Raw genomic sequence first — 12578 nt, forward strand, 5'->3', positions numbered from 1 at the left:
TCTCTGTAATCAGGCTTTAATCAGATTTTAATGCATCTTTATAATCAGTTAGAATCAGAAAAATGGGCAGGTAGACACATAAATGTTTTGTAGTAAGGAAATTTTTAAAAACTGATGTACCTAATATGCAGCATAAGCTAAGGATCAGTAGACATAGAAAACAGTTAAAGCAAAGATCCTGGACTTTAAAAAATTAAGATATTATTTTTCTAGGTCTACTGCCCATTTGTGCATACTGCAAAAAATCTATTCAAATGAAAGATTATTTTATATCTACATGATAGATCATGTTTATATACAATGATGCAAAACACACAGCCTGAACTTTGGGCCAAAATACCTCCCACTGAACTCAGAATTTGGGCCTGAAGTTGTAGTGCAGAACTGCAACTGTGCATACGCTGAGCAGGTGCCAACTAAAACATACTTTCTATACACTAAATACTGTGCTACTTTCCATACAATGACCCAGAGCAATATGAAAAATGTGCAAAAGCTTATTCAGGGATTTCTTCTAAGTCAGGATTTGAATGCATTTTCTGAATTTATAGTGCCATCAAATGGGTCAGTTTGTAAGCTTCTGCTTTTAATAAAGCAGAAAATTAATCAAGAAATCTGTAAGTGAGCACAAAGTAATTACCACTTTCCCCTTCCTCAAGTAACTCTCTTATACAGAACAAAAAAACCCCAGGGTATATATCCTTATTTTTCATTTCCCCAAACTTCCAGTATTCATCTATGACCTTTCATTTTCCATTTCAAAATAAAAAGCATGGCAGAACACAATACCTAACCAAATAGAAGATATGGTTGGTGATGAATCAAAATAATATGGTGGATAAGAGCCAAAAGACAATGTTAAAATTCCACTTCTTCTGACTATATTCCACAAAGATATAAAGAATGTACTAGATAAGGACTGTTTTCCTTGGAAATATTTATCATGGGAAACATTTATCAAATGAAGTAAGCTATTTCTTGACTGAAGAACGAGAAATGTAATTGTTTTCTAATCTTGTTTTAAGTCATGAGCAGTATCTTGAAGGATTCCCCAAAGAGGTTACTGTTCAAAGATTACTGTTCAATGAATATTACCAACAAAAAACATCCCACTGTGTCCTCTATTTCTCATCAATATAGTTCAACTAGTCCCTTAACTCTCTGCAAACTCAGTGATGAAGCCTAAATAACGTTTCCAGAACCCTTCTCCTTCCACTTTTAGACACATAGCATGCTTGCACTCATTTATTTTTATAGTCCATGACAGTCATGGCTATCAGACAGTCACTGTCACAGATGGAAAACTGTATTATAACACAGTTCTAGCTATGCTATTTTTCTAGTTCATATGCAAACTCAGCAGCACGAAATACAGAAGCCAAGGGACAAAAGAGCAGGTAGGGCACAGAGAAAGAAAATCCTTTCCACTCCTCTTCATCTAAAGTGAGATGTGCAGACTAATCCTTTTCAATTTCAGTTTGCAGCCTGCACTGTGAGCCAAGATCTGACAGGGGAAGATTGACTGGTGCCATTTGGTATCCTGACTGCAGGAAGTTATACACAGGCCACAAGAAAAAGTTATACGCAGGCCACAAGATCAAAAGGAGGGATTTCTAGGCAGTGAAGACATTGAAATAGTAGCAAATAACTGTCAGAAAATCAGCATGGGCTGTACAAAACTTCTGGACACACAGAGATATAGTGAAGCCGTAAATCCACATCATTATCTCATCAAAGCAATTGCTATTCACACTAGCTAGTTTACAGCCAGCATGGCCACATCAGTCAGCAATACAGCCAGCTCTCCAGTCACACTGACTGCCATCTGCTCACAATGTATCACAAGCAACAGCACATTTCCACTGACACACTGTGTGGGTGCAGTCCCACAGCACTTGAGCCAGCACAAGGTATGGCTGCCATGGCCCCCAGCTATCTTGCCTGCACAGTCCCTGGCTGTTTCATCAGCACTGACACTCAAGCCATCACATCAGTTCAAGGAGCTGCCACAGAGGACAGCAGAAGCAACAGGTTTTCCAGTTGCTGCCTGAGCCAGACTGCTGCTCCGTCTCATTAACAGCAGTGCTGGCTTGAGGGAGGCACCAAAATGATGTGGCTGGGGCTAGGAGGGTGGGGCTGGGACAGATCTACGTTGGCTCAAATTGCCACAAAACTCAACATGCAGGAACTAGCCTCAGATCAGATTGTACCCAGACCCATACTGGTTGCCCAGACCACAACCACAAATAGCTGTAAACCAGCACTACCTCCAGGGTTAGGAATCTCTTGCCTGTTAGTTTCCTCTCAATGCTGATCCCATCTTAGTGCTGCACAAACATCAGTATGGTCAGAGATGTGATCCTTACAGAAATAAAAGATGGGTACTGTTAATGTGGGTAAGTTCCCTATCTTCTTTCACTGAGCAACTGCACAAAATGCACAAAGCAGCAGACACAGAAGGCTGGTCAGACCTTCTCCTTTTGGCAGTGATACTGAATCAAGCCACTTTAAAATACATGTTTAGGTACATCTTATCTATAATATACAGTTACGAATCCAGAAGGAATTATCATAATAACCTACTAGATAGAAGATAATTACTCTGTAGTCAGACGAATGTATTCTCAAAAAGAAAAATTCACGTCATGATGAAGTCACATCCTATGTGACTTGTTCCATGGAGTGTCTAGCCTTTCAGATTAAAAAAAGGTTCTGGCTATTTGCCACTTCCAAGCACTGGACCTTGCAATACATTTGCTGAACAGAAAGTTCTGTCCTTCAAATCAAATTTGAGCGAGTCACCCTCTAATCTTCCCTTTATCCTCCCTTTATCCTCTCAATCTTCTCACTATAGGGCTGATTTTCCTATTTGATCATCGGTTTCATTATTTTTGCTTCATCTTCTATTTAACACAATAATTTCTCAACTGTGGAAGCCAGAATTGAAAACATTATTGTGACAGTGCTTGTTCCAGATAGAATGTCCTCTTTATATGAACATTTTACATTTACCACTACACTATGGTAAAAACAGCCAAATAGCCATCATGCCACTTATGTATTTTTCAGAATAAGTGCTTCAAGAGAAGTCTGTATTAAAAGAAGTCTCTTAATGTGGCTTTGCTTGTTCATTCCTTGATACAACAGCTTTACATCTGATTTATTGAAACAGTAGTGGCTCTCTCTCAATCTTAATAGAATGAGACAGACTACAGAAATGGCCTATTGCTCATGTGTTTCGAGGTGTTCCAGTAACCATCCATCCTGCAGTCCTACCAGCATAAGAATATGGGCGTTGTCCATCTAGACCAGCAGCAACACACCCAGCATTAGATGTTTCAAAGAACAGTGCAACTGCTGGGAGTGAAGGAAACTTTTCCGTGATTTCTACTTATCTCTAAAACATAGAGATAGCCTTGAGCCCTCAGATGCAACATTCTTTACATGTCAGTTAGGACAATGCTGGATATTTTTGTATCTCAATATATTTACAGCCAAATTCTCAGTCTCAGAATTTAATCCAGGGATGTTCCATTCCCTTCAGTCAGTTCATGTGCAGTATGTTCCTCAGTGAAGTCATATCTTGCATAAGAAAGCATTTACTGTCATGTTTTTCTCCATTTTCTGCCTTTCCATTTTACTGACTCACTCCTGAACTAAGACAGAGCCAGGTCCTGCTTCTCTAGAATTCCCATTTTCATATGGGAACCTTTCAGCACAGCTCTGCTAATACTGACAACAGCCCCTGCTTCCACTTAGGTGACTTTTGACAAGACATACAGTGTTGTCACCCTAAGGAACAATGCCTTTTCTTCAAAGTGTTGAGAAAGCTACATACTAAGATTTAAAAACTGGTCTGAAGGCGCAAAGGAGTATTTTTGTAATATGGAAAAATTGAAAATTACTGACCTCTGAAGTATTTAAAACATGTCAGCTTTCACTGTTTTTATCCTTGTTTGACTGAAATCATTGAGAATTATTCTCACAGAAGTAGACATGGCATTATTTTCCATGATGATGTAAGTTTTGATATACTGAGTTCTATACAGCTCTAAACAGAAGAAGCGATTAATAGCAAAGCTTACAAAACTGCCACGAGTAGAAAGCTGAAAGGAAAAGGCAGAAAGCCATTACCAGGAAGTCAGCAAGTGTATCATGTAACTTACCAAACAGGCGCTGATGGAAGAGAAATTTCCCAGCTATGAGTCCCGTGAGAATGGCAAGCAGCCACAGAAACACCTTCAAAAATCTCCAGCCTCCTCCTTCAGGGTATTTATTTGTTACAAAGGAGAAACAATTACCAACAACAATAACATTGGCTTCTGTCTGACTGTGAGATACTGGGTCCTCAGCAAATATTAAGAAGTTAAAGAAGATCACTAAGTAAGCCACAACTAAGCGAGACCATGGGTGCTGGAAGTAGTAGCGGAAGTCTTTATCCATCCTCGGATACTGCAGAACTGGTTTTTGCCTGTATGTAAAGACACAAATGCACAACATTACATATATCCAGAATTCTCAGAGCTTAGGAGAGACCTGCACATTTACAAAAATCAAATCACTGTGATCTTGACATCAGTAAATTTTAACACTTTAGACTTGACTAGCAATGAAAGTTTCAATCAAAAGATACTGTTAGATCCAGGAAGAGAAAACTGAAATTTCTGTCCATTCCAATGGAAAAACAACAAACAAACATATATACATTATAGCACAGGATTTTTAGTCTCAAATACATTATTGCTTTCATGCCCACTTCATAGCGGGGTACGAAAAGCATGGAATGGATATAAGAACATAGGAGGCTGCATGAAACTCAGAGTGCCTTTCCAGCCACATTCCAAAAAATACAACACATATTTACAAAGGTTCATGCTAAGCCTAAACGGAATCCTTCTCCTTATAGGAGGGGGATGAAACCAGCCCATACGTCCAGTGTCCAGTGATGTCTTCCACTGAAAGCTTAAAAGCATATACCCCAGAAACATCAGAAACTTGTGTCCATATAAAGGAATAACATGTTGGAAAAGTTGGAAAAGTTACAATTAATTCTTGCAGATCAGCCAACTCTGTATAAATCTTTTCATTGACTTCCCAGGGAGTACATATATAGTTAATCATATTTTCAAAACCAGAAAATGAGAGTGCCCTGAGCACAGACTGCTCTGTATGAATACAAAAATTCTGTTTTGAAACCTGCCTACTTATGAAGTACTGCTATGGAAAAATGCAACTGAGCATGGTTAACATTTCAATTGTCTGTCATTTGATTTTTTTTCTTTTATTCACAACCAATTAGTTGTTTCATCCTCTTGAACCACTTTGTATGCACAAAGATACAAGGCCTTTGTGTTGTGGAACACCACAATTATTCAAGGGACACAGAGTGTAGGAAGAGAAAAAAAATGCATCTAGTAATATTGCTTGTTTATTACAGCACAATCCTTGAAGGATACAGTGACAAATTTTTGCAAATGTCATATGCCCTTCAGGAAGAAACAAAACAAACAAAAACCCCCCACAAATTGCAGCAAAAGACCTAAATCGCCCAATCAATTACTCATTCCTTCTTGGATTTTTAAGTATCACTTTGCAAACTTAGAAATTCCATGAATTTCAATGTCTCCCTTTAGTTAGTCCCTTCAAAATGATTTAATTCTATGATGCAATTTATATTTTTAAAATTACAAAGAACCCTGTACCTATTAAATGAAAAGGATAAAAGAAACTCTCAGCAGATTCAAACAATGCAGTCAGTAAATAATAAAAATCAGTAAGGTCCCATTATGCATAAATTACATACGAAAAAGAAAAAAATACCATATTACAGAGTTAAAAAGTTGACACAAGGAAATGTCAGTCCTTCAAAAACTTTATGAAAAAAACTTACTTAAAGCCAGAATTATTGCCTAAGAAAATACTACTCTGTGGACATAAAACTGCCCAAACCTATTTCTTGTTCTCCTTTTTTCCTGTTACCGGTAAGAAAAGTTTTGGTATTTCCTTATGTGTATGGATCATCTTAAAGCCCGAATGGGGCTGGAGATAAACAACTAAATGTCCTGGCATTTTTGACAGCTGCCGGATACCAGAGAGTTATTAGACACCCAGATGAAGACTCGGCTTCCTAGGAAGCGTTTTATAGCATCAGAAGCCAATATTAGCCATAGCAGCAGTGCTAAATCTCCAATAAAAATCCTGCTCCTTTCCACCTCAACGCCAAAAACGCGGGTGCCGAAAGCACCGCGCACCACACGCCCATCGCAACCTGTTAAATCGACCCCTCTCCCCCAGCCCCTGGCGCAGACCCGCGGCCACCTCACCCCGCGCCGCTGCGGCCGCCACCGCACCTTCCCCGCGGGGGCACCGGGGCCGCCCCGCGCCCGCCGCACTCACCGCCACGGGGGATCCGCGCCGCGGGCGCGGCGCTGCTGCGGCGGCTCGGCTCAGCTCGGCTCGGCTCGGCTCTGCTCGGCTTTGCTTGGCGCCTGCCGCGGTGCGGCTCCCGGCAGCGGACGGCCCCGCTCCGCTCCGCTGCCCCCCGCAGCTGCCGCGGCCGGCAGGGCCCCCCAGTCCCTCCGGCTCTGACAGCGGCGCCGGTGCCGCGGCGTCCCGCCCCCCCCGGCCGCCGCGGGGAGGGAGCGGCGGCGGTAGCTGTGCTGGCTGTGCTCCTCCTTCTCTGCTCCGCTCCGCTCCGCTCCCGGGCGCGGGCGCGGGCGAGCGGCCCCGGCAGTGCCGCAGCCGCGGCGGCAGCGGGCGGCGCCGCTGCGACAGGGTCCTCGCGCCCCCGGCGCCCGTGCCCGCCCCTCCCCCGGAGCCTGCCAGCAAGGACCCGAAACGTGCGCGGTGTCCGCGGGTGTCTCTATTCACCCTGGAAAATGGTGGCCTGGGACCCACGGGGGCTTAGCCAGCCGGCGGAGCTGAACGAAACCCGAAACCCCATCACTCAATTGCCACCGGTCAGACTTCAGTATTACGCAAATTAGCTGTAGAAAATCACAAACACGGGAAATAGGCGGTCAAATCTGGAGATGTATAACCCCAAAGCAAAAGCACAGGGCTGGCAATGACAGCTAAATCACTCAGGACGAATTAGGAAAACCTAATTTTGGGAGGGGAGGGAGGTCTATACCCAATTTGCTTACTTGGGAGGGGGCTATGCTGAGGCCACGGCCAGTCTCCGGGGTGCACACACACAGTCCTTATGGTCACTGTGTCAGGCAAAACTCTGTGCAGCCTAGCAGAGTTGTTGACATTGCACTTCAGCCGAATTGTCAACCAAAGCCTTTTTATGTGGGATGTGGTCCCTAGTGTCTGTGTGCTGGTATTGCTTACATCCCAGGAAAATGTTTACAGGATGGTCTTAGGTGCATTATGACCAGGTCTTAATGCAGTATGTACTAATTCTGGTCATTGCTGAATACAGATAAAAAAACCTTGAAGTTGCCAGACACAGCCTCAATATATTGTTGGGAGAAGTCAGGTGACTCCATTGGAGCAGGTATCTGAAATACAGCATCAGACATCTGGCTGCTTCAGGCCAAGGTAGAGAGGAGTGTGACTGAGATTCACTGAGGAATGTGGATGGGTCTTTAGGAAAGTCATGTTGCAAAAGACTAGCAGAACCAAAACAAGCAGCAGATGAAGACTTGTGAATCCCTTCTGCACATCTGGCAACACAGTTTTATGTATTTTTGTAAAAAAACTGTTATTGAAGGTATCTAACATAATCATCACATTATCTTCCTTCGTGGAATAACCTATGAGACCCTCAATTTTATGCAGAAAAATACAATATTCAGTATTTCACACTAACACACCCCAAGCTATCTTTACAGTAAAAAGAAAATTCAAATATTCAGAGATGAAAAATTATCATGTGCAGTGGGAGAGTACAGAAATACAGCATACAGCACTGCCTCTTCATGCAACAGTTCTGTGTGTACTGCCACGCTTCCAGAACTCGGTCTCCTTCCATTCAACAAATGAGAATCCACAAAGAAGGCAGCACCCACCACAAAAGAGATCACACTCTTCATGCACCTATACACTAAAAAAAATTCTCTTTGGCTCAGGCTGAAACCCATGCTACAACTACAAAGCATTCATGAACATTTTTTCAGATAATAAATCTGAAGTCACTAAGTCAAACGAATGAAAATAATCTACTTTTCTATTAAAGTAACAAAAAGCATAAGTGCACCATATACCTCCCCCAAATTTAATGTTTCATTTCATTTGCTATCCTAGAGGAAGCTAATATTTTTTGAAACATTTAAGTGTAATGTTTCAGTCATATATAAAAAAAAGCTGGAGCACTCCTATTTCTTCTTTTTAATCAAGCAATCAAGATTTAGTTGATGAAATACATACCCAAATAGCAACTATTAACAAATAATCTCAGTAGACAAGACTAATCAGGCCCACTCACTGAAAGCCAGGGACTGCCAGCAACAGAAGAATATAAACAAACTCTTACCTACAAAATTTTCAGCAAATGAAAAAGCCAGTAGTAAAACCAGGAAGTTGAACCTAAAAAGCAGGCTGAATCCGCACGAGTTATCATGAAATGTTAGTTTTGATACTTGTGAATGAAACTATTCTATCAGCACTCCTGCTACAAAATAGCACTTGTGTAAAGGCTATCATTTTACACTCAGTTTCCAGCAGAGCTGTGGGTATTGAACTATCCGTATATTGATACTACTAATTGATGCTACAGTATCACTTTCTGTAGAGTCATTTTACACTCAAATATGAAGAATCAACCTTCTGCACATTAGTCTGTAACTGGAAAGTTCTCTTACAAGATTCTGCTGCCTCAGATGACTCTGTCTGGTGCAGGAACACGCACAAAGCTACAGTATGTTCCAAAATAACGATGCTGCACTAAGAGACAGGTCTCTTTGCTTTTCTATGCCAAAGTAAAAGTGCTAATTTTGTCTGTAATCGCTCTATTAAAAAAAAAAGTAATTAATTATAAAATTCTGTGCACCCAGGACTGAAAGGTAATTCTGGAGCTTGGAAAAATATGCTACAACTTCATCTGAGAAAGCTCTCTGATATCACGTCTGTGCTGACTATGTGCTTGACTGTTTGACCCACAAAACCGTGCGTCACTTAAAACCCATGAAATTTCACAGTACTGCAACATAGCTGAGGTTGGAAAGGACGTCTGGAGATCTTTTGGTCCAGCTTTCTGCTCAGAGCATGGTTGTGTCATTTTGGGTATCCAAGGATAATCAAGGTTGTAGATTCCACAACCCCTCTGGGCAACCTGTTTCAATCTTCAACTATCTTCACAGTAAAAAGTTTTTTCATAAATTGAATGGAACTTCCTGTATTTCAGTGCCCATTGCCTCTTGTCCTCTCACTGGATAGCACTAAGAAGAGTCTGGCTTCATCTTTACTCCTCCTATCAGGCTTTTAGACACATCAATAAGACCCTCTCCCTTGAGCCGCCTCTTCTCAAGGTTAAACAGTCCCAGCTCTCTCAGCCTGTCCTCTCACTCCTTTCATCTGTGGTTGCACAATTGCCTTTTCCCTGGCTTGCTGCTTGGAAAAAGTACCTCACTCCCTCAAACCTCAAAACCCCATTACTCAGGGATTGTGCTCCTAATGTATTTTTCTTCCATCCTGCCATTGTGGGTTGACTACGTCCAGCAGGTAAGCACTCACACAGCAGCTAGCTCACTTCCCCTGCCTCCTCCCCCAGTAAGAGAGGGGAAAGAATAGGAGAAAAATAGAGAAAACCAGTGAGTAAGAGAAAGACGGACTAAAAATAAGAAAAAAAAAAGTAAGAATTATAAAATTTAATAAATATGCTAAGGCAATCACTCACCAAGTCCCACGAGCAGACAGACCATCAGTCTCTGATAAACAGCTCTGAAACTAACCCCTATGTCACCTTTTCCTCTACCCAGTTTTATTGGTGGGCATGACATTATATATTATACAGAGTCAGCTGTCCCAGCTCTGTCCTCTCCCAAATTCTTGCCTACCTGCTGGTATGGGAGCGTGAACAGAGTGGGAAAGAGAGCCCTGATCCTGTGCAAGCACTGCTGAGCAACAGCCCAAACACTGGCATGTTTTCAACACTGTTTTAGCAACAAACCCAAAACACAGCACAATTTTGCTGCTATGAGGAAAGTCAACTTACTTCTGGGCCAAATCCAGTACACCTGCAAGAACATCCTTGGAATAAAAAACTCCTCCCTTTGAAATTTCAGTCATGGCTATAGGAACCCATCTCAGCTATACCACTTCAGACCTATTCTTTATCTGCATCCTTAACTCATTTCTCACCATCTACAAGAAGAGAAAGCAGCACAATAAATAATAAATTACACAAGTTGGGGGGGGGGGAGAGGAGGGAAGGAGGGAACCATAAAAGCTGGCAACAGTATATAACTGAAGAGTTAAACAGTTTAAGAACTTGGAAGAAAGAAAAGGCAAATATATACATCCCATGGAAAGTAAGAATGCTAAGTTAGTCGGAGACAATGATATTTCAAATACTAGTACTGCTTTACTACTAGATGTGGATAATAGAATTGTGTGAAAGAATGTGGAACAGCAGAAATGTTTCTATTACATATTTGGAAACCATAGGCAGTAATAGTGTTTTCACATTATGTAACATGAAATACTTTTCCATTAAATCAGTAATATGAGAGGATAGTAAACAGCAGCAACTAAACTTAAACATTTATTTTTAAATAAGGTTGAAGCGTTATTAGAAAAATATTTGGTTAAATCACAAAAATATAATTTTGAGCAGGATTTAATACATATATCTAATTTTGCAATACCAGCGGAACTTGGGGAAAAAAGCAGTAGGAGAAACAGAACTTTATGTGACCTTTTACATATTGTCAAAGAGAACTTTAGTCCTAGAGTCAAATGATATAAGGCTTACCAAGGTAAAGCAGAAGCTGTACTGGCAGTTTTGAAGATGAAAGTCCAATGATAAACCTTACACTTTAATTAAGTACTTACTCCTGTTCATCCAGACCAAGTTTGCTACAAGTAAGCATGATTCTACTTCAAATAATCCATACTGATGTAAAAAAGAAAGGCAATACATACTTAACTTAGATGAAATAACTAAAGAAGAACTTCAAGTAAGGTGAATTTCCACTAATTAAATACCTTTTAAGTGCATCTGCTGTCCATATGGATCCTTTCAGCTAATAGAACAACTACATATGACTTCTGCACTAGGGAAAAAAAAAAGGAATAATCAGCTTGCAGCTACTCTGATAGTTCCAGGTACAGAATTAGAGAAAATACAAATTAGAAAAAAGTGGACTCTAAGTTCAGTCTTCGACAGATACTGCTTAACCACAGTGTCCAAGTTGGTTGCAATGATAAAAGAAGATTTTGGAAAAATAGAACTAAGCTGGAAGACAAAAGGTCAGAAAAATAAATGGCAACAGAAGGTCTTTCAGAAAAGAAAATATGCTCTAATGTTGCTGAACTCTTGATGGATGGACCACTCATTGGACGGATGGTGGCACTCAAAGAGGTGCGGTCAATGCTTGATGTCCAGTGGTGAGACCAGTGATGAGGGACCCCTCAGAGGTCGGTAGTGGAACAGGCACTGTTTACTATCTTTGTCGGCAACAGGGGATTGAGTGCACCCTCACCAAGTTTGCCAGTGATACCAACCTGTGTGTTGTAGTTGACACACTGGAGGGGAGGGATGCCATCCAGAGGGACATTCACAGGTAAGATAAGCCTGTGCGAACCTCATGAAGTTCAACAAGGCCAAGTGCAAGGTCCTGCACCTGGGTCAGGACAATCGTAAACATGGGTACAGGCTTGGCAGAGAATGCACTGAGAGGAGCCCCGGGAAGAAAGACTTACAGGTGTTGGTGGACAAGAAGCTCAACATGACCTGACAATGTACGCTTGGAGCCCATAAGGCCAAATGTGTCCTGGGCTGCATCAAAAGCAGTGTGGCCAGCAGGTCAAGGGTGGTGATTCCCCTCTTCTTCTCCACTATCATGAGAGGCCACATGGAGTACTGCATCCAGCTCTGGGGCCCACAACATGCGAAGGACATGGACCTCTTGGAATGAGTCCAGAGGAGGGCCAGGAAGATGCTGAGAGGGCTGGAACACCTCTGGAACCCAGGCTGAGAGAGCTGGGGTTGTTTAGCCTGGAGATTTATTGAATACTAAAGAAAAATTTGATAAAAAATAATGAGGAGTAATTTCTTAACCTTATGAAAAAACACAGGACAAAAAAAAAAGTCATGTTTTCAACACAATGTATCTCATGATGCTCTTCCAAAGTGCAGTGAACAACTGTACTTAGTAAAACTACAGTATAACAATACATTGCCTCTATAAAAAAAAAAAGTCTGAAGGCTTTACCGTGTTGTCAGATTAATCTATTGCATCTTGGTCCTATTTCTGTTAGAACAAAAATAGGTGTGGCATGACATAAAATTTTGCATTTTGACAGAAGTAGTTTTTGCATCTTGGCAGAAATATGCTCTTCAGATCAAGCACAGTGTGGTAACTCAAGCAATTATATTACTTTATTTTCAAATCTCTGCATACTTGAAATTG

The 12578-nt window shown here is 41.3% G+C and overlaps 1 protein-coding gene across 1 annotated transcript in view; it reads right to left on the reverse strand.

The window, feature by feature from the left end:
* TMEM117 (transmembrane protein 117) overlaps nt 1–6501 on the reverse strand; it is a 201889-nt gene extending 195388 nt beyond the window's left edge. Inside the window, exons 1-2 of the mRNA XM_027682172.1 lie at nt 6397–6501; nt 4167–4471 (exon numbers count right to left, since the gene is read on the reverse strand). Coding sequence (XP_027537973.1) covers nt 4167–4443 — 277 coding nt within the window. The 5' untranslated portion in view covers nt 4444–4471; nt 6397–6501. The remainder of the gene's footprint in view (nt 1–4166; nt 4472–6396) is intronic.
* Between the last annotated feature and the right edge of the window lie 6077 nt (nt 6502–12578).

Source organism: Neopelma chrysocephalum, unplaced genomic scaffold (assembly GCF_003984885.1).
Source record: "Neopelma chrysocephalum unplaced genomic scaffold, ASM398488v2 Primary Assembly neopelma1_62, whole genome shotgun sequence".
Classification (NCBI taxonomy): Eukaryota; Metazoa; Chordata; class Aves; order Passeriformes; family Pipridae; genus Neopelma; species Neopelma chrysocephalum.